This window comes from Augochlora pura, chromosome 2, assembly GCF_028453695.1.
Source record: "Augochlora pura isolate Apur16 chromosome 2, APUR_v2.2.1, whole genome shotgun sequence".
Taxonomy (NCBI): Eukaryota; Metazoa; Arthropoda; class Insecta; order Hymenoptera; family Halictidae; genus Augochlora; species Augochlora pura.
The window spans coordinates 25,413,686-25,439,010 of record NC_135773.1 but is presented as its reverse complement, the minus strand read 5'-3'; the positions used below and the strand labels follow the sequence as shown (position 1 = coordinate 25,439,010).

General features: G+C 39.8%; 4 protein-coding genes across 7 annotated transcripts; 2 read left to right on the top strand and 2 right to left on the bottom strand.

Annotated features, from left to right (window-relative positions):
• The first annotated feature begins 164 nt into the window (after positions 1 to 164).
• LOC144475400 (uncharacterized) lies at positions 165 to 1,168 on the top strand. The gene is made up of 3 exons (XM_078191281.1): positions 165 to 210; positions 434 to 837; positions 912 to 1,168. The coding sequence occupies exons 1-3, from the start codon at positions 165 to 167 to the stop codon at positions 1,056 to 1,058; spliced, it is 597 nt and encodes a 198-aa protein (XP_078047407.1). The 3' UTR covers positions 1,059 to 1,168.
• Positions 1,018 to 6,148, bottom strand: LOC144475392 (uncharacterized). 2 transcript variants are annotated; one of them, XM_078191257.1, is made up of 3 exons: positions 5,910 to 6,148; positions 1,599 to 1,808; positions 1,018 to 1,512 (listed from the first exon to the last, which is right to left on the bottom strand). In XM_078191257.1, exons 1-3 carry the CDS (start codon positions 6,002 to 6,004, stop codon positions 1,245 to 1,247), a joined length of 573 nt encoding a protein of 190 aa, XP_078047383.1. In that variant the 5' UTR covers positions 6,005 to 6,148; the 3' UTR covers positions 1,018 to 1,244. The 2 variants fall into 2 exon arrangements, with proteins under 2 accessions (XP_078047383.1, XP_078047393.1); XM_078191267.1 differs by lacking the exon at positions 5,910 to 6,148 and adding an exon at positions 1,905 to 2,052.
• Positions 6,149 to 13,747: 7,599 nt separating this feature from the next.
• LOC144478320 (uncharacterized) lies at positions 13,748 to 16,810 on the top strand. The gene is made up of 7 exons (XM_078196100.1): positions 13,748 to 13,774; positions 13,857 to 14,004; positions 14,092 to 14,190; positions 14,263 to 14,289; positions 15,286 to 15,471; positions 16,283 to 16,516; positions 16,680 to 16,810. Exons 1-7 carry the CDS (start codon positions 13,748 to 13,750, stop codon positions 16,808 to 16,810), a joined length of 852 nt encoding a protein of 283 aa, XP_078052226.1.
• A 47-nt stretch (positions 16,811 to 16,857) lies between these two features.
• LOC144476358 (phospholipid-transporting ATPase ABCA3) lies at positions 16,858 to 25,121 on the bottom strand. 3 transcript variants are annotated; one of them, XM_078193195.1, is made up of 24 exons: positions 24,816 to 25,120; positions 24,079 to 24,726; positions 23,696 to 23,997; positions 23,204 to 23,603; positions 22,966 to 23,133; positions 22,689 to 22,876; positions 22,303 to 22,467; positions 22,137 to 22,245; positions 21,850 to 22,004; positions 21,617 to 21,778; positions 21,385 to 21,456; positions 21,174 to 21,312; positions 20,864 to 21,101; positions 20,623 to 20,782; positions 20,334 to 20,550; positions 19,734 to 20,252; positions 19,527 to 19,652; positions 19,160 to 19,378; positions 18,821 to 19,093; positions 18,445 to 18,743; positions 18,224 to 18,371; positions 17,947 to 18,157; positions 17,656 to 17,869; positions 16,859 to 17,581 (listed from the first exon to the last, which is right to left on the bottom strand). In XM_078193195.1, the coding sequence occupies exons 2-24, from the start codon at positions 24,389 to 24,391 to the stop codon at positions 17,387 to 17,389; spliced, it is 4,992 nt and encodes a 1,663-aa protein (XP_078049321.1). In that variant the 5' UTR covers positions 24,392 to 24,726; positions 24,816 to 25,120; the 3' UTR covers positions 16,859 to 17,386. The 3 variants fall into 3 exon arrangements, with proteins under 3 accessions (XP_078049313.1, XP_078049303.1, XP_078049321.1); XM_078193187.1 differs by having other exon boundaries at positions 16,858 to 17,581; positions 17,947 to 18,371; positions 24,812 to 25,121; XM_078193177.1 differs by having other exon boundaries at positions 16,858 to 17,581; positions 17,947 to 18,371; positions 24,816 to 25,121.
• Positions 25,122 to 25,325: the final 204 nt, after the last annotated feature.

The window sequence follows — 25,325 nt, the reverse complement described above, 5'->3', positions numbered from 1 at the left end:
TTGCCATCTAGCGACCGTTACGCCAAATCATCGGCAAAAAGAGCTGCTGCCATTGGTTGATAACGACCAATCGTGGAACGGCATCCGTTTAGGCGGGAAGCGTTTAGCGCGATGTCGGCCATGTTGTTTACTTGTTCAAATCGAACGACGTACTATAACAAAAGATGCACCACGGTGACGAATGCGATGATGATAATGATACAGAAATGGGTATTATAGTTTGAAGATTTTCCTCTTTTTTAGTACATCACTACAAAGACTATTAATTTTTCTTGTATTTCTTATATAAAATATATTTTTAGATGTATTTTTCGATAGAAGAATTCTACACTAATTCTTTATATATCATACTATATCATACTTTATGTTTTTGTGTTATACTGTAACAGTATTATTATTACTACTATATACTGTTATTGGTATGTCTGTACAGCAACGAAATGCGAAGATGCTAAAGCTTTGGATCCGTATGACTTCCGTCTTGTAAACGAAGAAATAAATGATATCAAATTAGAATTAGCAAAATCTCGTAAGGAATACCAATCCGTGGAAGAAGAGATTCGCCAAGTGTCTCAATTAAAGGATAAAGGATTGTTTATATTAAAGGACAAGGAGAGGAAATACAAGGAATTAGAGAAGGAAATGTACGAAATTCATAGCGATTATATAAAATGTGTCGAAAAAGTAAATTCTTACGAGAAAAATGTTCAATATAAAGTTGAATCTCTGACATTGGAAAGAGCCAATTTGAAAAAAGAACTTGAGGAATTGCAAAAACGTGCAGATGAAAATGGTAGAAACTTAGCCGACATTAAAAGAAGAATCACAATTGAAGAAGTACGTCTATTAAACATTTATTAGTAATTGTATTCGGCGATTTCGTTTAATTAGTCATGGAACACTTTTCTCAGAAAAAGAACATAGCATTACTGAGGAAATTGAAGAAAGTAGCCAGTAAGAAAAATCTAACACAAGACTTGAAGGAGAGAATAAATGCAGCTTTACGTGATCCCAGAATTACTGGAGTAAACATTTCTAATCAAATTAATATTGCGTAAACAAGATGTAGTAACAATGCCGATACTTATGTACAGCATTCTAATCTAAGTTAGAACCAGTGCTAATAACTATCTAGTAGAATCTTAATTAAATGCAATTCATTCTCACACACGCATACTGTTTCCTGTGTACATATTTAGAGACATTCTCCATGCTCATTGATTATTATTTCTAATGTTCGTTGTTTATTCGTGATCTAAGAATTCTAAACATTTTTCTAGATCTTCTAACCTGTTGTGTAATAATTCAATTGCATTTGGGATTCTATTTAACGTTAGCGTTATAGTATCGTTTAATGCAGACACTTTTGATCTTTTCTCTGATATATCTTTCATTAAAATTTTATTTTCTTCTTCTGTTTCATTCACTCGTTTTGTCAACAAATCAATTTCTTCTTCCATAACTTGTGCGTCAAAAGAGCGTAAATGTAAAGTTACATTTCCGGGTGGTCTCCTGAAATAAGAATTTAATTATATATAGAATTTATAACAGAAAAAAAACAACAAAATTTGTAACTTCTAGATGTTGTTTAAACTCACCAGGCTTCTTCTTGTGTAGATGAGTCCGCGTTCAACTTTGCTAACTTCGCTAAAGCTTCCTCCATACTTCCTTCATTCAATATGCCCTCCAAATCGTCGATCATACCGTCGTTAAGTTCTTTAACCATAGCCGCATACAGCTGTTGTCTAGTGTTCTCGTCTAATGGCTGCGATTTCAATGTCGTAAAAATGTTGGAAAATGTGTCCAGACTGAAACAGTAATTGAAATTGTCGTTTAAATGTTTGAAAAATTCTGATCATTATTAATTAGGTCAACCGAGTGATTAAATACAAGTCTCTGCTTACAGCTCCATTAACCTTTGTTACGACCTAATGACCTGTGACTCATTCCGAATTTCCGTTACTCTCATAACAACACATTGACTATCCATTAAGTTCGCGTGGTTAACGAATCAAACCCTATACGGGTGAAACATTTATTCTTTAACAAAAATGAAACTACAATTTAAAATTTACTGTTGGACTTCTCTTTGCTTCAAACCGTCACATCTCTTTCCTGGCTAACGGATACATCTTTAGTAGGGTCCTAAGGAACTTAGCAACAGTATAAAATAAGAACTACTAAATGATTTTAAATTAAATGTTTATTTTTGTAATATGTATATATAAATGATACTTATTAAAGCATAACAAATTTATGTAACAGTCAACGTACATTTACTATACATTCTAGTTTGTAATCGAACAGTAATAATAAGTAATAAAGTTATAATAGCCTAAAACAATTTTATTTCACTTTAAACAGTTCAAGAAAACAAGATTTTTAAGAGACATTATAAAAGGGTCGCACCAATGAATTTGTGAGACTACTTGATACACGCGTGGTGTTATGTGCCGTAGCAACTCGAGCGAAAAACGTTCCTTTTATACCAACACCTGGCTAGGTAAACGTGAACTTCCGTGAACGATCTACACAGTGGTCGGTCTTTGTGTGCACGTGGTGGCTCTGCTATCGCCGGAATCAAATTTTTCTTTGTTTACCGCACACAAAGAATATCTCGACGCGGTTGAATGGGGAGAACCAGTATTCCGGCAACCCAATCCAGTTTTGTAGTATTATAATAAGCATACAATAGCAAGACGTAATCCTGTTGCACAATTTCCGGAATAATTTTTTCGTGCGTCATAAGATGATTAATAATCGCAGTCACCTTTTCGTAATTGTGAAAGCACCAGAGCATAGAGAATTTTATTTATTAACGATACAATACCGGATCTTATTACATGGAAGAGGAGAAAAGGTGGAAGAGAAAATATGTTTATATAGAATTCTCGCTCTTAACGACGAACGTAATTAACCAAGGTATTGAAAAAAAAAATTGTCGAGTCTAACAGTTATGAAATATTAATAATATGCTAAAAATTATCTTGCACTACTTGCGTCCATCAAATTACTACGAAGAATGAAGCATGGAAAAAAATGTTAGGTATGTTTAAAAACATTACCTTACTCATTTACACAATAATGATAAATGAACACCGTAAAATTTATTTTAATCAGAAATTCTCATCACAATCTCATAATTATAATTAAAACATCCAAGTTCATGTAGAATATAAAGCATGTAGTCATTAGAGGTGGCCATACTGCCGCGAAACAATGAAATAACTAAAACTAATTGTATCTTGATTGCTAGAAGATCTACAATTGCTACAATTTTTTCTCAGTAATACATTTTAACTTTCATCCCAAGTAAAGTTCTTGCGAAATAGTCGGCCGTGAACAGTTTTGTACTGGATACTATCCTGGAAAAGATGTTAGGAGCCGGAAACGAGAAATCAAGAATGTATGAACACAGTTCCTCCTCTCGTTGTACGTTATCGTTCTCGTGGGAAGAGCGTGAAATTACCGAGGATGAAGGCCACACCTTTGATTCTTCTTCCGTTGTATCGCGCGCACTCCATTAGGCCGGGACTGGTGCAATTTGATATCGATGCTACATACATTTGCAATAGTCCGGACCTAACTGAGTGTGGCAGTCTTTGTCCAATATCTTCTCATGATGCATCTTCGCCACGTTTAGAGTTCCTGTGGGAATAGAAAATGATTCGGCGGTCGAAATGTGCTGTTAACATCTAATTCATAAAATCATCGTGAAAGAGAGCAATAATAATTTCATCGATCGATCTTTCAACCTTAAATCGTTATTTTAAATCTTCGGCGTTACTACTTATTAATGCCCTATTAAGACTTAAACGAGTATAACATAGATTTCACGGTAAAAAAACTGAATACAATAGTGTGTACGTATTATTGCACAATATCTCGATATAGTTAACTGATACACCGAATAATTTCTCGACTGCGAATACCTACACACGAAACACGGTGCAGTGGCAAGTGAAGGTGAACGATAACGATCAGCTACAATTTAACTCACAAGGAATACAAATATAAATTAATTAACTTCTCTGCGGATGTTAGGATTGCCGATGTGATTATATCAACATGCTGTACCATAAATGAACAGATAAAGACAATAGAAAATCACTGGATGCCTAACTTGTCTCTCACGATTAACAGATTAACGACGTCGGCGCAACAAAATCGACAAACAAATGAACAAATCGTGGAATAGCGCGATAAACGTTGTATAAGCGTTTCTCGAAATTGAACATGGCGTCCATCGATGAGTGTTCCGTTCGTCACCGAATTATTCTAACGTGGGAAGAACGGAGAGCAGAAGCACGCGCGATCCCTGCGACACGCACAGCACGAATGATGGGAATGGGAGCAGGCCGAACACGATGGTGACCGCACACCAGGGGCCCTTTGTTTCCTCGAACACTTCGTGGAATTCCTCGAAGGTCGACTGGTGTGTTGGGTTTCAAATACCGGCAGTTTCTGGGAAGCGGAAACCGAAGGGAAACGAAATTTTTCAGAGATCGAACCCGAAACGTTGTTCGTCGAACAGAACGAGACTGAGCAATGTGTAGTCGGAGTCAGACAATTGCTTGGCCACGTGAACGGCCACAAATTAACAGGCGAGTCACAGAGGCCAATGACATCGAGTAACAGCATCGGTCGTTTGGGTCATCGACGACCCGAACCCTCCTCCCTCCCCTCTTGACACTGATAAACCGACCGCCATGCCTCGTGAAACTGTTAACCAGCAGATTTTTCGAGCACGAAGCCTCGTGACGAACGAAATTATTGCCATAAAGATGTAGCCGTAATTATCGGCCAAACCACGCGAATTCTACTGATGCAACTGCTATTACGCAATAGAAAATAAGTATCATTAGTGGAACGGGAACTTTTATCCTCCTAACGAAAAATGTTACTGAAAAGCAGTGTTGAATAATGAGTTAACGCGCCTTTCCCGATTAACCTGCTAACTGGATGATTTATTGATCACGAATATCTTCATGGACATAAGTAAAGGGGAACGGCAATGATCCGTAAGTTTATCCTACGCTGAATACAATTTACATTGCTACAGAATGAATTATGTATGTATACGCAATTTATAGTTAATAGGTTAATAAGCTATAACATTATGTAAAACGACTTTTTTTCGGCTTTTGTCCTAATTGAGTCGACATTATGGACCGCGTATGCGTATTTGACATATTTCACATTTACAGTACTATTACCGTATGAATTTGTTTTAAAATCGCATAACTTCGAACGCGACTGCATCTTCATCTTATAAATGGACGACATTCTTAGAAACAATGAATCATCTTTCGGCATAATTTAATCAATATTTACAACACATACATATGATAAATAGAAGCTTGCAGTCAATGTATTTACTGTATTTACAAAATGTTATCACTGAGCGTCTACTTTATCTGTTAATCCGACATCAGCGAAACATTAGCCCGTGAATAGCAAAGCTAATCACATTCACACTGTGTACCGCTAAAGCTTTTCACACGTGCGAATCTTTTCACTTTCTCTGCTTATAAATTCGATTTGTTTGCATGGTTATCAACTTCCTGTAATTCTTGAGGCTACAATTTTCGTTCGTACCCTCTTGTAAACAATTGCAATTAACTAACTTGCTGCATATAATTAGAAGTTTAGTATTACTACAATGAATTTCGCGTATTCAAAATTCAAATTTCTACTGCCATCAAGTGCGCATGCGTTTGTAACGTCTAAAAGAACCGCGACTATTAAGGCGATATGTCATTTCATAACCTCAAAAGAATGCAGATCACGGTGCCTTGTCCTCGCATAAAGTTACGAATAAATATTTCAAACAAGTTGCCAGAAATCGCCACAGTCATTAATATCGTCAAATTGTTGGTTAGACATTGAAAAAACGTAACGTTACTTACCTCACTGATTCCGAGATGTTTTTGAAACAATTTGAAATGGCGATTCGAAATAGTAGAACATTGTTTGGGTGCTCGTCCTCCCGATCCGCCTCCATATCTGACTGTGATGCGAGTAATTACTGACTCCTCGAGTTTCGGTAACCAAACACTTCAACGAAAGCTGGCCATAACGGTTCTTGCATTCTACAGAACTCTAACCTCCACTTTCGCGTCTCGGAACTTGTTGATGTTGAGGACAGTTCGAATCGGTTGAAAGTGTGTTGGTGGTTTCGTGGTGGTTCGCAACGCCGTTCGCAGATGGCGGTGTTCCGGCCGAAATCGTTCAAATTTAGCATTGCCAACCTTACGCTGGATAAAACAGCAGATTGGACAGCCTGCTATTCAAATTTCAAATTCGAAAATTAAAATCGACGTTCTAGATTTCTGAATACAACAGCATCGAACACATTAAACAAGTACAAATTGGTAGCTGTTCAGATATTTTAGAAAACAATGATTTTAGCCCTTTGCAGTCGTAGCCATTTTAACTGGAAATCAATAATATTTGTTCAGACTTACAATATTTCCATTTTATATAATTTAGTGCATTTTATACATTATATAATCGAATTTTGTGATTCGTGTAACAGTTAACAGCTCTTAACAATTTTATAAATATAAGTAAATTTTGTAAAAATTATTTCGAAACTTTATCATTTCTAGCGGTACCTTAGAGTTGCCTTTCGTTTGCAAAGGGTTAAAAAGCTGAAACGTTTCAACTCAAGTAAATCGATATTGAAATATGTGATCGCATGGTTGGAGAGAAAGAAAACATGAATTGCTTCACTAGAAACGAAATTCTATCGCAGCAATAAAATTCGGAATATAGAAAACAGACTCGAAGATGTTGCAGTCGGCTGTAAAAAAAGCAAGCGAACACGCAATAACTTGATTCTGTCTAATTAACGTTCCTTTCAAACTACACACGTACGTGCTGTACTTCTAATCACCCGTATCCCTATTAATTAGAAGCGACTGCCTGTCGATGCTAATTAGAATGTGTCTCCTCGAGTGAAATCCGTCAACTATGCGAAACTTCGAGATTTGTAATTGATACCAGAGATTATCAAACCCTAAGAGTCTTCCGTTGCGTCATCCCTTCGAGTTGGCAATACGCTTTGCCCGTATGTTCAGAAAACTGCTTCCCGTTGTCAGCTGCCTACGTTTTAAGCGTATCTTCGATTCACGATGTCGAATGTCTCCGCATCGCGATTCGAAGGATCTGCCCCTTACATCGCTAGCAGCGTCTGCGACAAGCGGCTCGATTCCGGATGTCGGCGGTGTCCATGCTGCACAGAAACTGTATCATCATCCACCTTCATCGCCTAGGGCTGATTGGAAGCGCACCGGTCGGTTACAGCGTTACAGCACCCCTACCCCGACGCGACCGCCTTCAGCCGCAAAGGTCACCGTCGACGATGCACAGGAGACTGTTACCGTAGGTTCTCAAAGTAGCTCGCGTCGAGCCGGGTCGACGTGATGCGCCTCCGTGCCATTATGCAACCGGACTGCACTATATTTTCTTTCCCCGAGTCAGTTCGAGAAGGCTGAAACGCTACCGTGTGCACCCATTCACTTGCTCGTTCCTCGACAGAGGAGAAACGTTCCTCGCAGCGCGCACGAGTCCTGATCCTATCGATCCCGCGATCCACGGAGCCTCGGATGATGGCATGTCGATACCTTTTTTGGGACTCCGACGAAGCCAACAGCACGATACCTTCACCAATTGACGTCTTCCAGCGTCGCGTTTCCTTTGTTCGCATCATCCTTTCGCTGACCCTCCTCGATTACCGTTCCATCGACGTCTTGCTACCCTACGGGCACGAATGCTTAAAATTTACACATTGCTGAGAAGAGGCTGACTATTATCTCCATGCGCCTCGGTATCCGGGATGAAAGTATCAGCTCCAGTATTTACGGATTCCGTTACACGACGTCTTGCGTCAGTTAACGCAAGTTGAACAAAAATGATTAGCATAAGGATTTCATGCGTTATTTGTGTTAAACAGCACCGCGCACGAAACATTTAATTGCAAGATACACCGTTATGATTCGAACGATTGTTTAAAAAAATGTTCAATTTAAACGAAAATAGAATGTCGTTAATTACAAATAAATGTTCGAGATAGTACAAAACGACGGTAGCGATGGTGTCTTGTTACTTGCAACTTCGAAGTGAAATTCCATTACCCTTATCTCAATTGAAAACGTCTTGTACGAGTCATTTAATTTATGAAGTTGTCAAGTACGAATAAAAATGGCCCTGTGTAATGTACGACATTTAATGCAAGTCTGAACGAAGCTTTACGCGGTGTAAATAAAAATTCGCGTTCGTCCGTTAATGAATCTATACCATAATGATCCGAACTACATAATATATAATTGTTACGTCTTAATGGCAGGAGCTACGATGAAGTGACTGGTGATAGCTCGCAGACACGAGAGTAATTACAATAATTAAGATAGCCAGCAAAAGACAAGGTTCAGCGGTCTTCTATATCTAAGAGCGATGATCAGGACAGATGCACGGAGCGAGATGCCCCGAGCGACGGAGACAAAACTGCCCCAACAAATGTTTCATCTGGAAAGGGTTTTGCGTGAGAATCGTTGACAGTTCGACCGTTGATGCTAAGTGGTCAGCGCGTCGATGCGCGCGAGTTGCCGTTGTGAAAGTGTTCGAAGACGCGTCTCTTGATGACCAAGGGGGGATGATTGGTCATGTTTAGAAAATGAATTTGCCCGATAGCGTCCACCGCACGGTAGCTCTCCTTGTTACCATCGGGAACGTCCATCCGCGCTCACCTCGTTGCGTCAGGATGCGCAAGAACCGCCGAGACCGCAGACTTTTTTTCTCATTCCTCTATGCGCCGACCTCCGACGCGGGGTGTTTCGAAATGGTACGATCATCCGCAGCATCGAGGTCGTAACAAAGAAAGCAAGACAGATGCCGATCGGAGGAGGGAACACGCAACGTGTACGCGTGCAGTCTCCCGAGTTCGAGATCATTATTCAATAACGACGTGCGAACCCGCTTCCGTGTGTATTCCCCGTCGCTCGTCTCCGATTCGCCGCAGGAATTCGTAGCAATGGAGAAAGTCGATTGGAATTGTCCTCTGATTATTCTGATTACGGGAACACGCGTGGTGGGGTCCCGCGAAATCATTTCTCTTTGCCCGCGACGCGCGCACGTAACCGGGCGCGATGCGCGCATAACAGCAATTAGCCAGGTCATCAAGTGGAGACGAGCAGCGCGGCGGCGTTTCTTAATCCATTATAGCTCAACCTTCTCTGGACGAGTGTGTAGAAATATGCCTCGCATGGGTGTCACGGGGCACAAGAATCTCTCTAAACCGGAGAGGTTCCCCCGGAGTTTATTCAACGTTTGTCTAAAAGCGTAGATCTGTTCGACCGATAAATAATTAAGTGGAAAATGGCAGAGCAAGTACGACCGCGATATCCCCGATTCCCTTAACTGCCGCAAGAACAATGAAACATGAGCTGAACGATACCTGTCCGTGACGCCATAACGGTTTCAGAATATCTGGCATTTATTGTCCTCGCGGGTGGCTTCAAGGGTAAGACCTCTTAGACAATCGCAACCCGCGAACCGGGACAAGCGATTTAACTTGTCAGTCTATATTCAACTTTCCCACCTTACAACGTTCAGATATTTTGGAAGCGGCGAGTCGTTGATAAGATCGTGTGATCCGATGATCAGGCGCGTGATCGTAGTCTTCAAGCGCGTCAGTTGCGCGCAATTTTTAAAACTGACACACGGAATCATCTATTCAAATTCTTTTTATACCGTCAAATTTCGATTCTCTACCACTTAATTACAATCTCATGTGTTTATTTAAAAATATGACCTAATGTGTAGGACGCAAATGGGAGCGCATATTTGTGTAACCATTTCCGAGGATCCCCCAGGGTTTACTGAGCAAGATGATCAATCGAAGATCGAGAACACATTCCATTCCGACGCGACGCGAAACGATCAATGATCACGCGTATAAGTGGATCGGTTCGTTCAACCCTTCGGTGGAATCCAACGAGCAGCGGACGGAGGAAGGCGCAACTTAATTCCGACAAAATGTAGCGACTCCTTATTCGGTATTTACCGCGGGGATCGAGTGTCTCTGTTAGGAACGGCGCAACGGAACACGGATCACTTATTACACCGGCTAGGATCTCGCTCGTCTTCCACGATCCTTTTTTGGCGACAGCGCCCGACGTCGGGAGCAAATCCCGATGATACCGTGACAGAGCGCTGCCTCATGAAGAAGTGTTTCTCCGGGTGAACCTCACCTCTGGCATAACACGAGCAGGAAAAGATAGATGAACGCGCGGATAGCGCGGCAAAGGGCTGGGTCTTCTCAAAGCGTATCGGCGCGTTCGGTGACTCGATCCGTTTAGAAAGCATCGCTTGCGGTACTCTCCTCTCGTAACCAGGGTAAATACATTGTCTCGAGCGGGGCCCGCGGTATCCTATTATTGAGACTCCGGCTCACGATCGCCCTGTTTTTATCCGAGCGGGCCGCACCCCTGGCATCAGCTAATTCGAACAGCTGAACCGATCCCTATCGATCAACGGATCACGCTAGTTTCTGTATCTTCTCCGTCGTTCCCTCGCCAGGTAACTAAAATTTTATCGAGTACGAAGCGGACTCTGAAACGTCCAAGTTGCAGCGTCTTCTTCTTCCTCTCGGTTTCGTGATCCCGTATTTTTACAATCGACGCTCCTCCTGCTACGAGGAGGTTCGAACGGTTGCGTACCTGGAAAAACGCTGATAACTTCTTGCACGCGTCGCTGTCGTTTCAGAAAGATCTGGAAACCCATCCGCGATCTACCGTCTCCTATCTTCAAAGAATACCGCTGCAGTTCTGACGCATGGTCTGGCAGCGGGGTTGAATCGTGGGAAACCGCTAGGATGCTAACAGCATCGTTCCATCCGAATCCTCGATTCCACGGCCGATTGCTCGGAGAAATCTGTAAATGTTTGCAGAGTGAATAAACCAGCAGACGATGGTTAGATAAGCTAGACGGAACCCCGAGTGTCAGCTTGCGAATATGCCGGGTCTGAATTTGAACAATTTAGTGCCTGATTAAGCGAAACGCATCGGTCATGAAGCCTTCGTCGGGCCGCCTTGTGAAACTGCCGCGTCAGTGCGGATTTCGAAACCCGAGCTGACGGACGTTTATCGGGTATTCGATAAATTGCGGAAGGGTGTGGGTTCTCTCCGTCTTTAATGAATCTTATTCCCTGGACGAAATGGTAGCAGCTTCCTTGGGTCGCTACAATGGCAGATCTCCGGCAGACTCGGTGCCATAAATCGATCTTAGAAATTAAACGGTTTACATAACTCGGAGAAGTTCTCCGCGATCAGTGTTGGGGGAGTGCGATGGATTACCTCATCTCGGTTCTAGAACTTTCTTTTGCAAATGCTTATTATGAGTTTCGTACAAAGAAAGTATGACCGATTACGTAAGGCATTTCACTCTATCGCCCTTATGGCGGTATGTACACGTAAAGCAGCCGACGCGTCGATGCGGCGATTACGATGATGGCTTCGAACGCGTGATCGTTCTAATCGTTCGATCGGTCTGACAGTAGGTGATGTACAAGTGGCTGGCAATATACAGATATTCAACTCGTGAAATTAGGAACGGCGGTCTTTCGACTGGAACTAATGGAAGCCACATTTACTACGTCGAGACACTGTCTTCGACCCTCCGGACCTTACGGAGACGAAGAAGGCGTTCGCGGAAGTCGACGAACGTTTTCTTGTTTCTCCGTATTTCGGACACCCGGCGCAAAACAAATTTGATCGTACCAGCGGAGCTTCTCACTTCGGACAGTACGGTCTACCTTCGGTGAAGAGACAAGCCGTAACCGTGGAAACGCGATAAATCTCGGCGCACGTTTGGGTACTCTAAATCACTGTTCTGAAATGAAGTCGTCCAACGGACAGAACAATGGGTAACGGAGGGTTAATCGGTGCAGCGGCATCGGTCGACGAGCAGGGATCCCACTCCCCGGTGGAAAAGCGACGGTCTAAGGATCATATGGGTGCTCGCGGTAGACGCGAGGAATGGCGTGAATAAGGAACTAAAGCTAGCCGCAGGGTAAGATTGGAGTCGTATCGAAGACGAGACGTACGACTGGTATTGGGAAGCGATTGGCGCCGAACTGGGAGGCGTCTGCCTGGGAGCGTGAACACGGTGACCCGAGGTGGATCGTTAAGCGGCGAGTTACGTGCCAATCGGGAACACAAGAGACGATTTGGAGCGGCTCCTCTCTAATACGTACACGATCGTACACCAAGATCTATCATACGCTCGATGCGCAACGCATTTGCTTGCGCAATAATCGCGAGCGGTTGCGGAGCTTGCGTTGCTGCTCTCCATAAGCCATCGTGTACCATCCAGCGGATGATGATGACCCCGCGATGTCGGACACCGAACGACCGATATAATTACAAGGAGGAACGCACCGCGTCTTGGGATCGTGCCGGGTCTACGCAATCGAGGATATCAGAAGAGACGCTCGCGCGCGCGCGCGCGCCGTTGGTACCCGGCGCGAACTCTCCTCGCTGTTCTTCTTTTCCCTCCAACGTCGCGGATCCGTCTTTTCCCGATGGGAGCCGTAACCTCTCTTTTTCTCTTCGTGGTCCCTTCGCCCGTCTATGCTCTCCCACATGCCAAGCTCGGTTCACTTTCATGTCGACCCGATTAGCCGACCTTCAGGTCCGACTCCGAGATGCCCGCCGATCTGTATCACCCGGCTTGCGCAATCGCGTTCTCAGCCCCGCGTCTCTCTAGACCCGAGAGTGCTCATCTTCGGCCGCCCTCTCCCCCTCGGTATCCTCCGCGGTATCCTCCTCCACCGTGCCGATCGCCGTGCGAATCCTTCTCCGTCGCTCCCCCCGAGTTCGCGAACTTCGCCGAGGGACACGGGGCACCGGGTGTTCATCAGGCCCAACGAGACTACTCTGCTTGCGTCGCCGGGTGGGAGGAAGACGAGCCTCGAGTACGGATCGGTATATAAGCACGCTCGCTTCGACCTGAATCTACACAGACCAATTATTGCCATCGTTTGGCCATAGACACGTTCCGGCTGTGCGACGAATAACACCGAGGAGGACTCGCGTTCCTAGAAGATCGGACTCTTCGGCGAGATGAGATCGGTACGAGCACCAATAGTCGGTCGCCGGTGTATCCCCGACTTCCGGTCCCGGGTCTCGGACCGCGGAGCCGGCGGCGTCGGTTCGCGGACCACCACGAGAATGTTGCCCCGACGCTTTTGCTTCGTTTGTTCCCGAGAGTCGTCGACGTATTTAGAAAAATTGACCAGTCAGTGAATCGAGACAGAGTGTGCTCGGGATACATGCGTCAGTGACAGCTTCGGAAGATCGCTTTAGTCCGAGCGCACGAATTCATTTCTTAGCTTGCAAGAGAATCCCGGTAACAGGTACACGTCGATTCTTATGAAACCTTGCGTAAGTGTTTGAGTCTGTCAGACCTTTCCCATAATTCAGTCTTATTTCGTTCGTGTCCGTTCTTTACTTGATGTAAGAAATCAACCCTTCTACGTAACGGCGCATAAATCGCAAACGACAAAAGATATTCAAACATGTGGTGCAACTTTTATTTGAGATACTCATGGATACCATTTGTTTGCAACTTTTTAAAAATTTACGTAGAAGAGCTGGTTCACGAAAAAAGTGTTGATTTCTCCCTTAAAGTGAGAAGCAGGGCGCGAACGAAATACGACTAAATACTTGAGTAGGGTTTATTGAAGATGTTGCGCAAGGTTTCATCAAAATTGGTATGTACGCAAACACCGGGGTATTTTCGTTAATTTAGAGCAATAGTCTGTCAGAAATTTGAAAAACCATCACTTTTGACAGCTCGCCTTGGCGATATTGGCCGTGACTGGCACGTGTTACGCGGCCCGACTGGACAACACTTATCTCCCTCCGGGAAATGCGGGTACCGCTGGCGGCGGTGGATTGATTCAAGCCCCGAACCGGGGACCCGGTGGTCCCGGTGGGCCTGGTGGTCCTGGCGGACGAGGTGGTCCCGGAGGACGCGGACCTGGAGGACCAGGCGGTCCTGGAGGTCCTGGCAGTCATGGGGGACCAGGAGGACCAGGAGGACCCGGCAGACCCGGTGGACCAGGTGGCTACGGCGGGGGTGGAGGTAGCGGTGGATTTGGAGGAGGTGGCGGCGGATCTGGAGGCGGTGGATTTGGCGGCGGTGGATCTGGAGGCGGTGGATTTGGCGGTGGCGGATCTGGAGGCGGTGGATTTGGAGGCGGCGGTGGTGGAGGATACGGTGGACGTGAGTATTCATTTCTTCTTAATAAAGTTAAATATCTGAATATTTCATCATCTACTCGTTGTAAATTCTTGTTTCTAAAACATTTAAAGAATTCAATTACGGTTGTCTCGAGTTTCTACTATGTTAATTTAATCCATAAGATTACTTATCCAACATTTTATTATATCCTTTTCTCATAAAATCTTATCTCTGAACGCAAAAACGAAAACTTAAGAATTGTAACCAAACGTAAAACAGAAAAAAGAAAAAAAATGTACATATATTTTGAATGTACATTGAAGCTTTCTGTAATAGACAATAATGCTACTTCATCTAACAAAGAGTGTTACCCGCGTCGTCTGAGCTACATCAATTATGTAAAGTATGTCGTGGAATTAGCAACGCGACAACGAAAGAAAAGTGAAAACCGCTAACGCGGAATGCCTAATCGCTCTGGATCCCCTTCAGTCGCTCCCGTCTAATGAAGACGCGCATCTGAGGACGGCTGTGTCTCAAGTACGATTTGAAGTTGGTGAGAATTCGCGCGGTTGCGAGAATCAGAACGCATCGGAACATCTCGTGTCGTTCCCTTTGTGCCGAGTAATTAGTCTCTATTCAATTACGAATTATACCTCCGGTGCGCCGGGTCGTGGGTTTCTCCGGTTTCGTGGCGCAACCCTTGGATTGCACAGGTACGTCGATCGATAACGAGTCGATTATGCCTGAACAATTGATTGAAATTTATCCGGAAAATTATAGAATGCCTGTCGATGACAACATTTCTCAATCTTCTTAAAATACTTTCAATGAAACTTTTCTTGAAATTGGATCGAGTCAAAAGTTGTCAAATTGTTCCAAGGTGAATTTCGATAATTTCTAGAAGAAGACGTCCATTTATGAACTAATCAAATGTTGCAGAGGATATTTTTGAAAAGAATTGAAGTTCTTACTGTACAACTGGCTTATTTGGAGACCGTTTCGAATTTTGAATGGTTCCTCTTTGTATTTTCATTATAGCAACTGGCGGTGGTAGTGGCGGCGGGGGTGGCGGACCCAGGGGAGGACCGGGAGGCGGTGGCGGTGGCGGCGGCCAAGAGATCCCAATCATCTCATACAATAACGATAACGGCGGAGACGGCAACTACCAGTTCAGCTACGAAACAGGAAACGGTATCAGTGCGCAGGAAACCGGCCATCAGCAAGGTGAGATCAGGGTCACTCGTGTTTCCCAACAACCATATCCCGAACTCTTCTTCGCGGTCCGCCGCTATCGTGTTTCGGTGTTATGAATTCCTATCCATCATCGCGTTCCTCCTCGAATACTGGTTACAACAGACCCGGTGAACGGAATGTAGCATGTGTAGGATCAAGTTGTCATAGGGTCAAATTGCGCTACTTATATTCAAAAGTCTTATAGATAATAAGACTAATTTATAGATACCGGCAACCAACGAAGTCTCCTTTCCTCGGTATTTAATTCCTCGCGTTAGTTATTGCGCTGGTTTTCAAATTTCAAAAAACTCTATTCATTTAACGATCGAAAAGATTGATTTGTGTCAGTGGGGGGGAGTAGCGGCATGATCCGATCCAAAACGTGACCTTCTTCCGGCTTTCGACAGATCCTCGGGCAACTTAGTATTCCTATTTCGGTTCGTGATGAGTGATCACCGAACAATGATTGCTTCTAACAAGCTGGAAAGCCGCAAAAACAGCCGATACAGTGACGCAATCGGCTCGACCGCCGCCTGTTGCGTCAAACACCATGCGTTGTTCTGCTGTACAGGTAACGGGATGCAGTGAGCGTAATACATACAACTTGTTACGATGCTCCGATCCAACGCTTTGAACTTGGAAGCTAAGATGCCGTGGGGAGAAACTTCATTTTGTCGATTTATTTTCAATGAGTTTAACGCAATTCAAAATGGATTTCATGGCTAATATTTACCTTGATTTTTTCTACTCTCCTTTGAACTAATACGCAGCAAAAAAGTCACGAAATGTTCTTTTTCGCCAGGGAACGGAGAAGCAGTGAGCGGTTCGTATTCGTACACAGGACCCGACGGTGTACAGTATAGTATTAGCTATACCGCCGATGAAGAGGGTTTCCATCCCCAGGGCGCACATCTTCCGACACCACCTCCTATTCCGCCAGAGATTCAACGAGGCGTTGAGTTAGCTCTCGCTGCTGAGGCTAGAGGCGAAAATCAAGATACCTCCGGGGGTGGTGGTGGCGGTGGTAATGGCGGCGGTAGAGGAGGATACTCTCCAGGGGGTGGTTACGGTGTGTTACATCGATGACAATCTCTTGAAAATGTTTCCCGGCTCACGTTTTATCGTAATTGGCTGGCACAACGGTAATTGAAATGTTTATCAACGCATTCTAACCGGTTGTTTCTGCTTTATGAACACAGGAAATGGCGGTGGCAGCGGCGGCGGTGGCGGAGGTGGAGCCCGAGGAGGTGGCGGTGGCGGTGGTGGCAGCGGTGGCTCTTACCAAGGTCCAAATTCATACCAAACAAGTTCGGGTGGATACCATTACTAGACAACGACACCGTAAAAGTCATTGAATATTATACGATTCAATTCTGTTCCATTACAATAATTGTATTTAATGGCGGATTTATGTACATAAGAATATATCGTTTATGTAACTTTTTTATTTATACAAAGTACGCGTAATTTATTTGATTGTAGCCTTTTTTTCCCACCCTACAGCGGCCATTAGAACTAAAAAGGTTTCAGTGACATTTCAATTACCATATACTAATAACGATTGTATACGGAATTCTAACAATGTCATTAGTTAACAATAAATATATTTGTACTATATATATATTAAAATACGCGCACGTGTACACTTTTTTGTATTATAATCTCGTACGCAATACCATAAATATAGTGCACGATGAAGTGTGTGCATTAATACTTACAAGAAAAATATTTTAAAAGCATCGTAAAAATTGAATTTAAGCTGAACATTGAAATTCCGTAATAACATCGAAATATATCCATCATTACTATATTTAAACACTTAGAAATTGAATTTGAGCTGCAAATTGTAGGTCAATAATAATATTTCGAAATAGGACCATTGTTACGGTATTTAAACACCTGTCGACTACACATTGCCATCTGCAAGATCCCTGTCTGATTGCTCAGTTCCTCTGGCGAATTGGATAAATAGCTGCTCTAATGTCGCCGATAAGACGGCGTAATCCTCGATGCAATTGACTCGTATTTTCAAATCATCCATCGTACTGTACATTTTCTCCCACGATGTCGTAGTATCACTCACGTGGTAAGCGATAAATCCCTTTGTAAAAAAAGTAATTATTATTGCTAGTGTGTCCAACATATAAATGATTCACAGTAATCTAGACAAGTTACCAAATTCTCATCTCTGACTTCGCACGTTAAAGAAGACTCCATAACGTTCTTTATAATGCTAAGATCACTATCCGATCGGCTTGGGTTTAATTTGATGTGAATATTATAACCAGCACCGAAACGTTGTTTCAATTCCTGACTAGCACCGATGCAAACCAATTGACCTTTCACCATAATGACTAGTCTGTTGCACAAAGCTTCACATTCCTCCATGCTGTACGATTTTTATTTTATGTAAATCATAGTACTATGGTTTTGTAATAATATATATTACCGAGTAAAGTGAAATACCTGTGTGAAGTAAGTATAATAGCTTGCCCCAATGCCTGGCACGACTGAAGTACGTTCCACAAAGACCTCCTGGCAGCAGGATCAACGCCAGTCGTTGGTTCATCTAGGAGAACAAGGGTTGGATTTCCTATTAATGCCATTGCAATATTCAAACGTCTTTTGTTACCGCCGCTGTAAGTACTGCTTGGCTGTGACATGCATGCGTTTAGATCTGAAATTACGCAAATATTAGAAAAATTCATCAAATGATTTTTCGAAACCAGGAAATGCAACTTACTTAGTCGATTTATCCATTTATTGACTTCTAGATCAACTTTTGATTTAGGTATTCCACGAAGTAACGCAAATAGACGAAGATGATCAAAAGAGTTCAACGATCCAAGCATGGCATCGGTTTGTGGACAATATCCCATTTGAGCTAAATACTACAAAGATAGTTGGTAAACGAAAAAGAAACTACATCATTTGTGAATCACAGCAAAGAAAATTATATATTACATTTCTACGATCCGTGAGAATATCGGAGTTTCTTAAATACATGATACCGCTGTTCGGAATTTCTTCACCAGTCAACATTCTAAACGTGGTACTCTTCCCAGCGCCGTTTACGCCTAGCAATCCAAAGCATTCCCGTTGTTTCACACGGAAATTTATTTCTCTCACCGCCATTACGTTTCCGTAATATTTGCTAAGCTCGTACACTAAAAATAGGCTATCGTTGTTGTTCTCTGGACTTTCTAAATAGTTAGAATCACTGTTAGGCGTTGTTTTGATACTGTCCATTTCGTGAATTGTACCTAAATGAAACATGATAGTTACTTTCATTTTGCTTTTAAATTGTATCAAATATCCAAAGCTTTTTATAACATCATACCATGCTTTCTCAATTTCCTTATCTCCAATGCAACAGCGCGCTTCTCTTTCTCCACTTGATCGTCTTTTATGTCAATCGCATTTCTTAAATGTTTACAAAACATCTTGACATAGAATTTTTTGAACACTCCCTCTTCCAACATAATAAGCAGGGAAAAATATATCAAAGGTGTTACTGCTAGATATATCACACATTCAGTTAAGCTCATATCTTTATCTTCAGCGTGAAAATAGGAAAGCTGATTTTTGCAATCACCATCCATGCAGTCCAAATCTGCAAGAAAAAACATATTATTCAAATTATGCCAATTAAAAAATATTGCTATTAATTTATTCATACCGCAACAAACGTCCTTAATCCCAAGACATACGACCGTCAACAAACGATTTGGTAGTCGACGACATCTTGCATTTTGTAAAGCGACATTGTAAAATGCTATTTGACTATGGAATAGACTCACATGTGGTACCAAACGGAATAATCTCTTTTGGATCATGTGCAAAACTTGTAAGTTAGTCAAACTATAAATCACTTGGTGGAAAAGATATTGCAACAGGACTGAAATATAACAAAACATGTTTACTATCAACTAATTATATGAATTGAGACTAGTCGAATAATGTATAATTCTCTAAAACTCTTAAACGACTAATTTCTTTCAAAATTTACATTGATAGATTTGTAATAATAAAAAATTATAACTCACCAAATCCAACGGGCACGAGACTCAGCGTACTTACAACACTATGTCTTGATAGATTTAAAAAGCTGAAGATATAAGTTACAAATAAAGAGTTTAAGCCAAAGAGAAGTAGTATCAGCAATAGCGTTACTGAAAACAAAATTAACATAATTGTACAGACAACCGAAGCGTATTAAAGATTTAACTATTTGTAATATTTGATTAGCTTACACATCTCTATCTTGTAGTACACTCGAGTATCCAGAATAATATCAATAATATAATACCCAAACATGATAATAAGTACAGATCCTATGTAAACTAGAAAATCGAACGTGAATATGGTGAGCCAATAAGATATAGATGTTACACCTGTCATTCTTTGCAATTGTTTCATTTTGGTCTCTGTTTCTTGAAAAGGGTGAATAACGAAAAGAGCTACAGTGGGAAAGAAAAAGCAACAAAACATCAAGACTTGACTTAATGATTCTGTTCCTGGCATATACAATTTTGTCGCAGAAAGGCTACTGGGCAATTTTTGGTTCGATACATGGATGGAGTATTCTTCACCAGCGACGCTTTTGATCAATGCATTTGATAAAAGATTCACTGTTATCGGTAAGCTATGAAGCGCAATACCAGAATAAAAACCATTAACATACAGTCCTTCATCTGTAATATTGAATTCCGCAGAAGCAATGTATCTGTTACGATATTCCGAAATACTTTTAATGGACTGGTCCAATAAAGCTAAAAATTAAAAATTGTGTTAACATTTAAATCGTAACCGTATTGCAACATCCATAAAAAGACATTATAAATAATAGTCACCATGTGTAACACTCATATTCCCTGCTACTTCTGTTGCAGTACCACCAAAACTTTCTACTGCACTTTTGTAATACTTGCCCATAGAAGTATTTAAACTCGAATATAGCACTTTGGGACTTCTATACATATCGAGTTCTACTGGAAATTCATGTGTTGATTCACTTGGTGGACTATAACTTAAACCCATTAATACAACAGATAAAAGTGGGAGAAACAACTGAAACAATGAAAATTCCTATTAAATTTGGATAGTTTTGTAACATAGAATTATTCAACCTGTATAACTTACCGTAAGTAAAGTGTTGCTTATATTTTTTACGGTATACGTAAATTTTTTATGGTAAAGAGCCGAAATTGTCTGCATATATAAATTCCAGCCGTCTACCCGTTGTGACGGTGGACTAAATGATTCATTTAAATATTTTCCATTATCTTCCTTTTTAATAACTCTAGAAATAAGAATAAATATGTATTATTTCCTTTTATCGACTATACGAAATAAAAGCAGCATATATTTAAGTGTAACATACTTTAGGAATACTTCTTCTAAAGTAATAAGCGATACACTGATTCCTGTAACACCTAAATTCTGTTTCTGACTTTCTACGTTATCCAGAGATTTTGGTAAAGTTTCACTGTATGGTACGCTTAAAACAATCTTCTCACTATCTACATTCACTTGCTGCGTTCTTGGATCAAATTTTCTTATAACTTTATCAGCATTACACCATGATTTAGTTGATAATATAACTTCCATGTGGCCATAGCCTAAAACCCATCAAAGTTGCAAATAATTAGTTCTTAAAACGCTCATAACTTCTATTTAGTAAAACCACCAACCATATTGCTTCTTTAAGAATAATGATGTGCCATAACATTTTAATTTGCCCCCATGTACAATCGCAATTCTATCTCCTAGAATGTCAGCCTCCTCCATATTGTGAGTACTGATCAAGATTGTTCTCTTTCCTCTTATTTTCTGCAAAATTACACACAAAGTGAAATTTGTACATATATTAATCACTGGCTATTTGAAATATAATATCCTTACTAATATAATATTCCATATATCTCTCCTAGTTTCAGGATCCATTCCCGATGTTGGTTCATCCATGATTACAGTCTATAAAAAGTAAATGAAAGAAAAGAGTTGATACATATGGTTAATTATTATAATTATCTATTCCATCATAATCATACGAATGTAATAATATCTGAAGTTATTAGTATTATGTATATCAGTACTTCTATTTCTTTAAAACAAGCTTGCAATAAACTCTTACACTAGCATTGCCAACAAGAGCCATTCCAAGGCACAGTCTTCTCTTCTGGCCACCAGATAATGTATTTGGTAAAGCATTTCTTTTTTCACTCAACTTTAGTTTGTCAAGTAAAACTGCAATATCTTGTTTGATCTGTTTCCTCGGTATATTAATACCTTTTAACTAATATATCATGATTAATTTTATTGTACTTAATACAACTTTACTCGGTTATTAATTTTTAAGTTACTCACCAGAGCAAAGAATTCTAACTGTTCATATACATTCAAATCTGGAAACATTAAATTTTCCTGAGGGCATAAACCCAAATCGTTTCTAATGGATTCTAAATGGGTTGCAATGTCTTTACCATTTATAAACACTTTCCCTTCTGTTGCACTTATTACACCTAATAAAAAATAAATAACACATCAATTATATATGGTGTGTAAGAATGCAAACAATGCTAATGTGTAAGATTAAAAAATAATGTACATAGAAGGTAATATATGTGATATTATGAAAAATATTAAAATTTTACCTGTTACAATAGACATGAGTGTAGTCTTTCCAGCTCCATTATGGCCTAACAAAGCCGTTATTTGTCCTTTATACAAATCTAATGAAATTCCTTTCACAGCTTGGACTACCTATAATATAATTAGCATAAGAATGATAAAGAATGTTAGAGTACAATTTAAACGTACCGTCTTTCTTAGAAAACCAGTCTTATACGTTTTTTTAAGATTGCGGATTTGAATTCCAGGAGTAAGTACACCCTTTGTTACTGGTTCAAAATTTTCATTATCTATATTTTCGTAATCAAAATTATCAATATCTTCATGTTGGTTCACTTTGTTCTTCTTTAGACACTGCAAAATTTATGTTTGTTGGTAAAGTGCTTACATTACATGTATATTAACCCTTTGTACTTGGTTGTCCCCTCTAAGAAGACATCGTAAGTCTAGCATATTACTTGGATATCCTCTCTTACAGAGAATGAACTTATCTGAAGTTTTTTTTATTGAAATCACATAAGAAAGTAAACCAAAATATGTTTGAAACTATTGAATGAAATTATTATAAAATTTACCTTCAAAAAATAAAATGGGTCTTTGCGTACTCCATACTTTCCTGGAAGTATAGCATTAATATATATTGCAAGTGTAAAATGTAACAACAATCCCAGTAATGAATAGATTAATATAACTCCAACACTTCCAGTAGAATTGTATTGTGCATCTCCAACCAAGAACATATTTGACCATTGAATTCCAGTCACTGTAAAGTTGAATATATTTAATTTTGTTTCAATTCACACATTACGATTGAAAAATACCGAAATAATTATTACAAAACGTTTTACATACACTGAGTTTCATATGAATTCACTTCTTCCAGGAATCTATATAATAACATATTAGGAAAGAGTATTCCCAAACTCGGTATTATAAAAAATACTTGTTGTCTTATTAAATTCCCATGGAGTGAAAAAGATCCAGTGTAAATAACTGCTAACGTTATTGTTACAAAACGTGCTGTAAAAATAATTGTTTTAAACCGCGGATATTCATTTATATTTGTACTTTTAATAAATATGAAACTTACGTTTAGAAAAATATGCTCCAATATGCATACCAAATGATACCAGATGAGCCACGTGCATTGTAAGTATGAACCAAAATAGAAAACTATTACTGTAATATAAGTATGGTACAACATTTTTGGAGAATGTATTCTTAAGCAATTCAGTTATTGGTATAATATAAAAAATACTGAACAATATGCTTGTAAATAACCAGCTGAGTAGATTTTGATAGTGTCTTACTCCATTCATTGCCATTAAAACATTTACTCCAATATGTTTTTCCTTTATTGCATAACTTGTTTCTACACAAAGTGGAATAAGAAAAGCTATTACTGCAAACATACATATTGCCAGTCTTAGTAATATATCAGCTTCATCTATTTTAATATATGGTGGATACGGCATTCTTTGTGTGGACAACTAAAATGTGTGTTAAGATTTATACAAGTTAAGCTGTATTAGAAATTCTATTAAAAATTAGTATTACATGTACGATTTGTAGTTTCTCATACCATTATATCAGGCTTTGTATGTGGCGCTGTATGATGAATAATAAGTGATTCATCAGTACATATTTGTAATTGTACAAATTGTACAGCAATCATATATAAAGTGTATGTATTATATGATGATTGAGATAATGCATTTTCAAATAATACATTTGGTATATCCATGGCATGCCTAATTTTATATTTTATACTGCTTGTATTATATCGTTCAAACACTAGACCTATCACCTTAATATTGTCAGACTCAGCTTCTGCAATCGTGTACTTTTTTATCATTTCTTCTTCAGATGAAAAACCAAATATTTCTATAAAATATAAGAATCAATGTTATTAAATGTGTAATACAAATATTGAATAAAATATTAAATGATATATATTATAATTACTTCCATGGTGTATCTTCAGACACATTTGAATATCCTCGACAATCTTTTCTGTATATTCATTTTGTGGTACATAATAGAGAACTGTGAATTGCGTGTTAATCTCTGTTAACTCATCTTTAGTTTCTATAGGATAGTAGGTACTTTCATTAATTATACGAGGCGGCTGTACAGTATAATCCCTTATAGCTTGTATTAATACAAACAGGGCAATTGGTACCAAACATTGTAAAAATATTGCTGATTTCCAATGCCTGATTCTCACTTTGAGATTTTTATATAGCAACAAGCCAAATATTCTGATTTTATTTGCCATTTTGATTTTTAATTTATATCAAATGGCTCTGTTTCATGGAATGTTTAACTGCGAACAATCAATAACATTGCTTTGCATACAAATATACCTATACTTCCTGCATACAGATCAGCCAGTTATTCACTGCCATTGAAAGTACATAAAAGTACTATGAATAAATAATAAGAATTGATGTATGAATCAGTTCATGGTATTATAGGATAGAATATACACCAGCTATGGAACCTTGACAATCAAATTATCTCCGTAGTCACTGAGTTTACCTTATTATGTTATGCTTTATTTAAATATAAAAATATTTTGCATTTTTTCAACGATTGTCATAACAAGTGTAACTGGAAGATAAATTATTATAAAATTGCTAGCGATAAACAAAATGCGACGAAATAGATAGATAAGATTAAATTAACAGCTATATACCTACTTGATGAATGGGTTATATCCTCATTATGAATCACAGCTATGTATAATTACATAAAAATGGACATTCATTTATTGCACCAATGTCTTATGCCAAATTCTGTTACCACTGTCTATATCTTCACGTTAATATGCTTTTATCATTTAATAATATTATCAGTCTCGAATACTTTAGATTAGACATATTGTTCACCCGTAATAATCATTCTATAATGAACTACACATACAAAATATGTACGAAGTGGAAGTGCCAAAGTGTCAGGTGCAAGCACAAAATGCATCCAGCAGTTTGACATGCAAGTTGTATGTATACAAACTATACAATTATGCGATTCAGCTGCATTTCCAACGGTCGACAATATTTATTAAGATAACTGTCACGAATTATCTCAACACTCTAGATCAACAGATGACAATTGAATTCTTAATATCATTTGGAAAATAGAAGAGATCGGAGAAAGTTAACACAAAGTAATTTTGTTTCTTTAGGACGTGTGTTATATTTTAAAATACA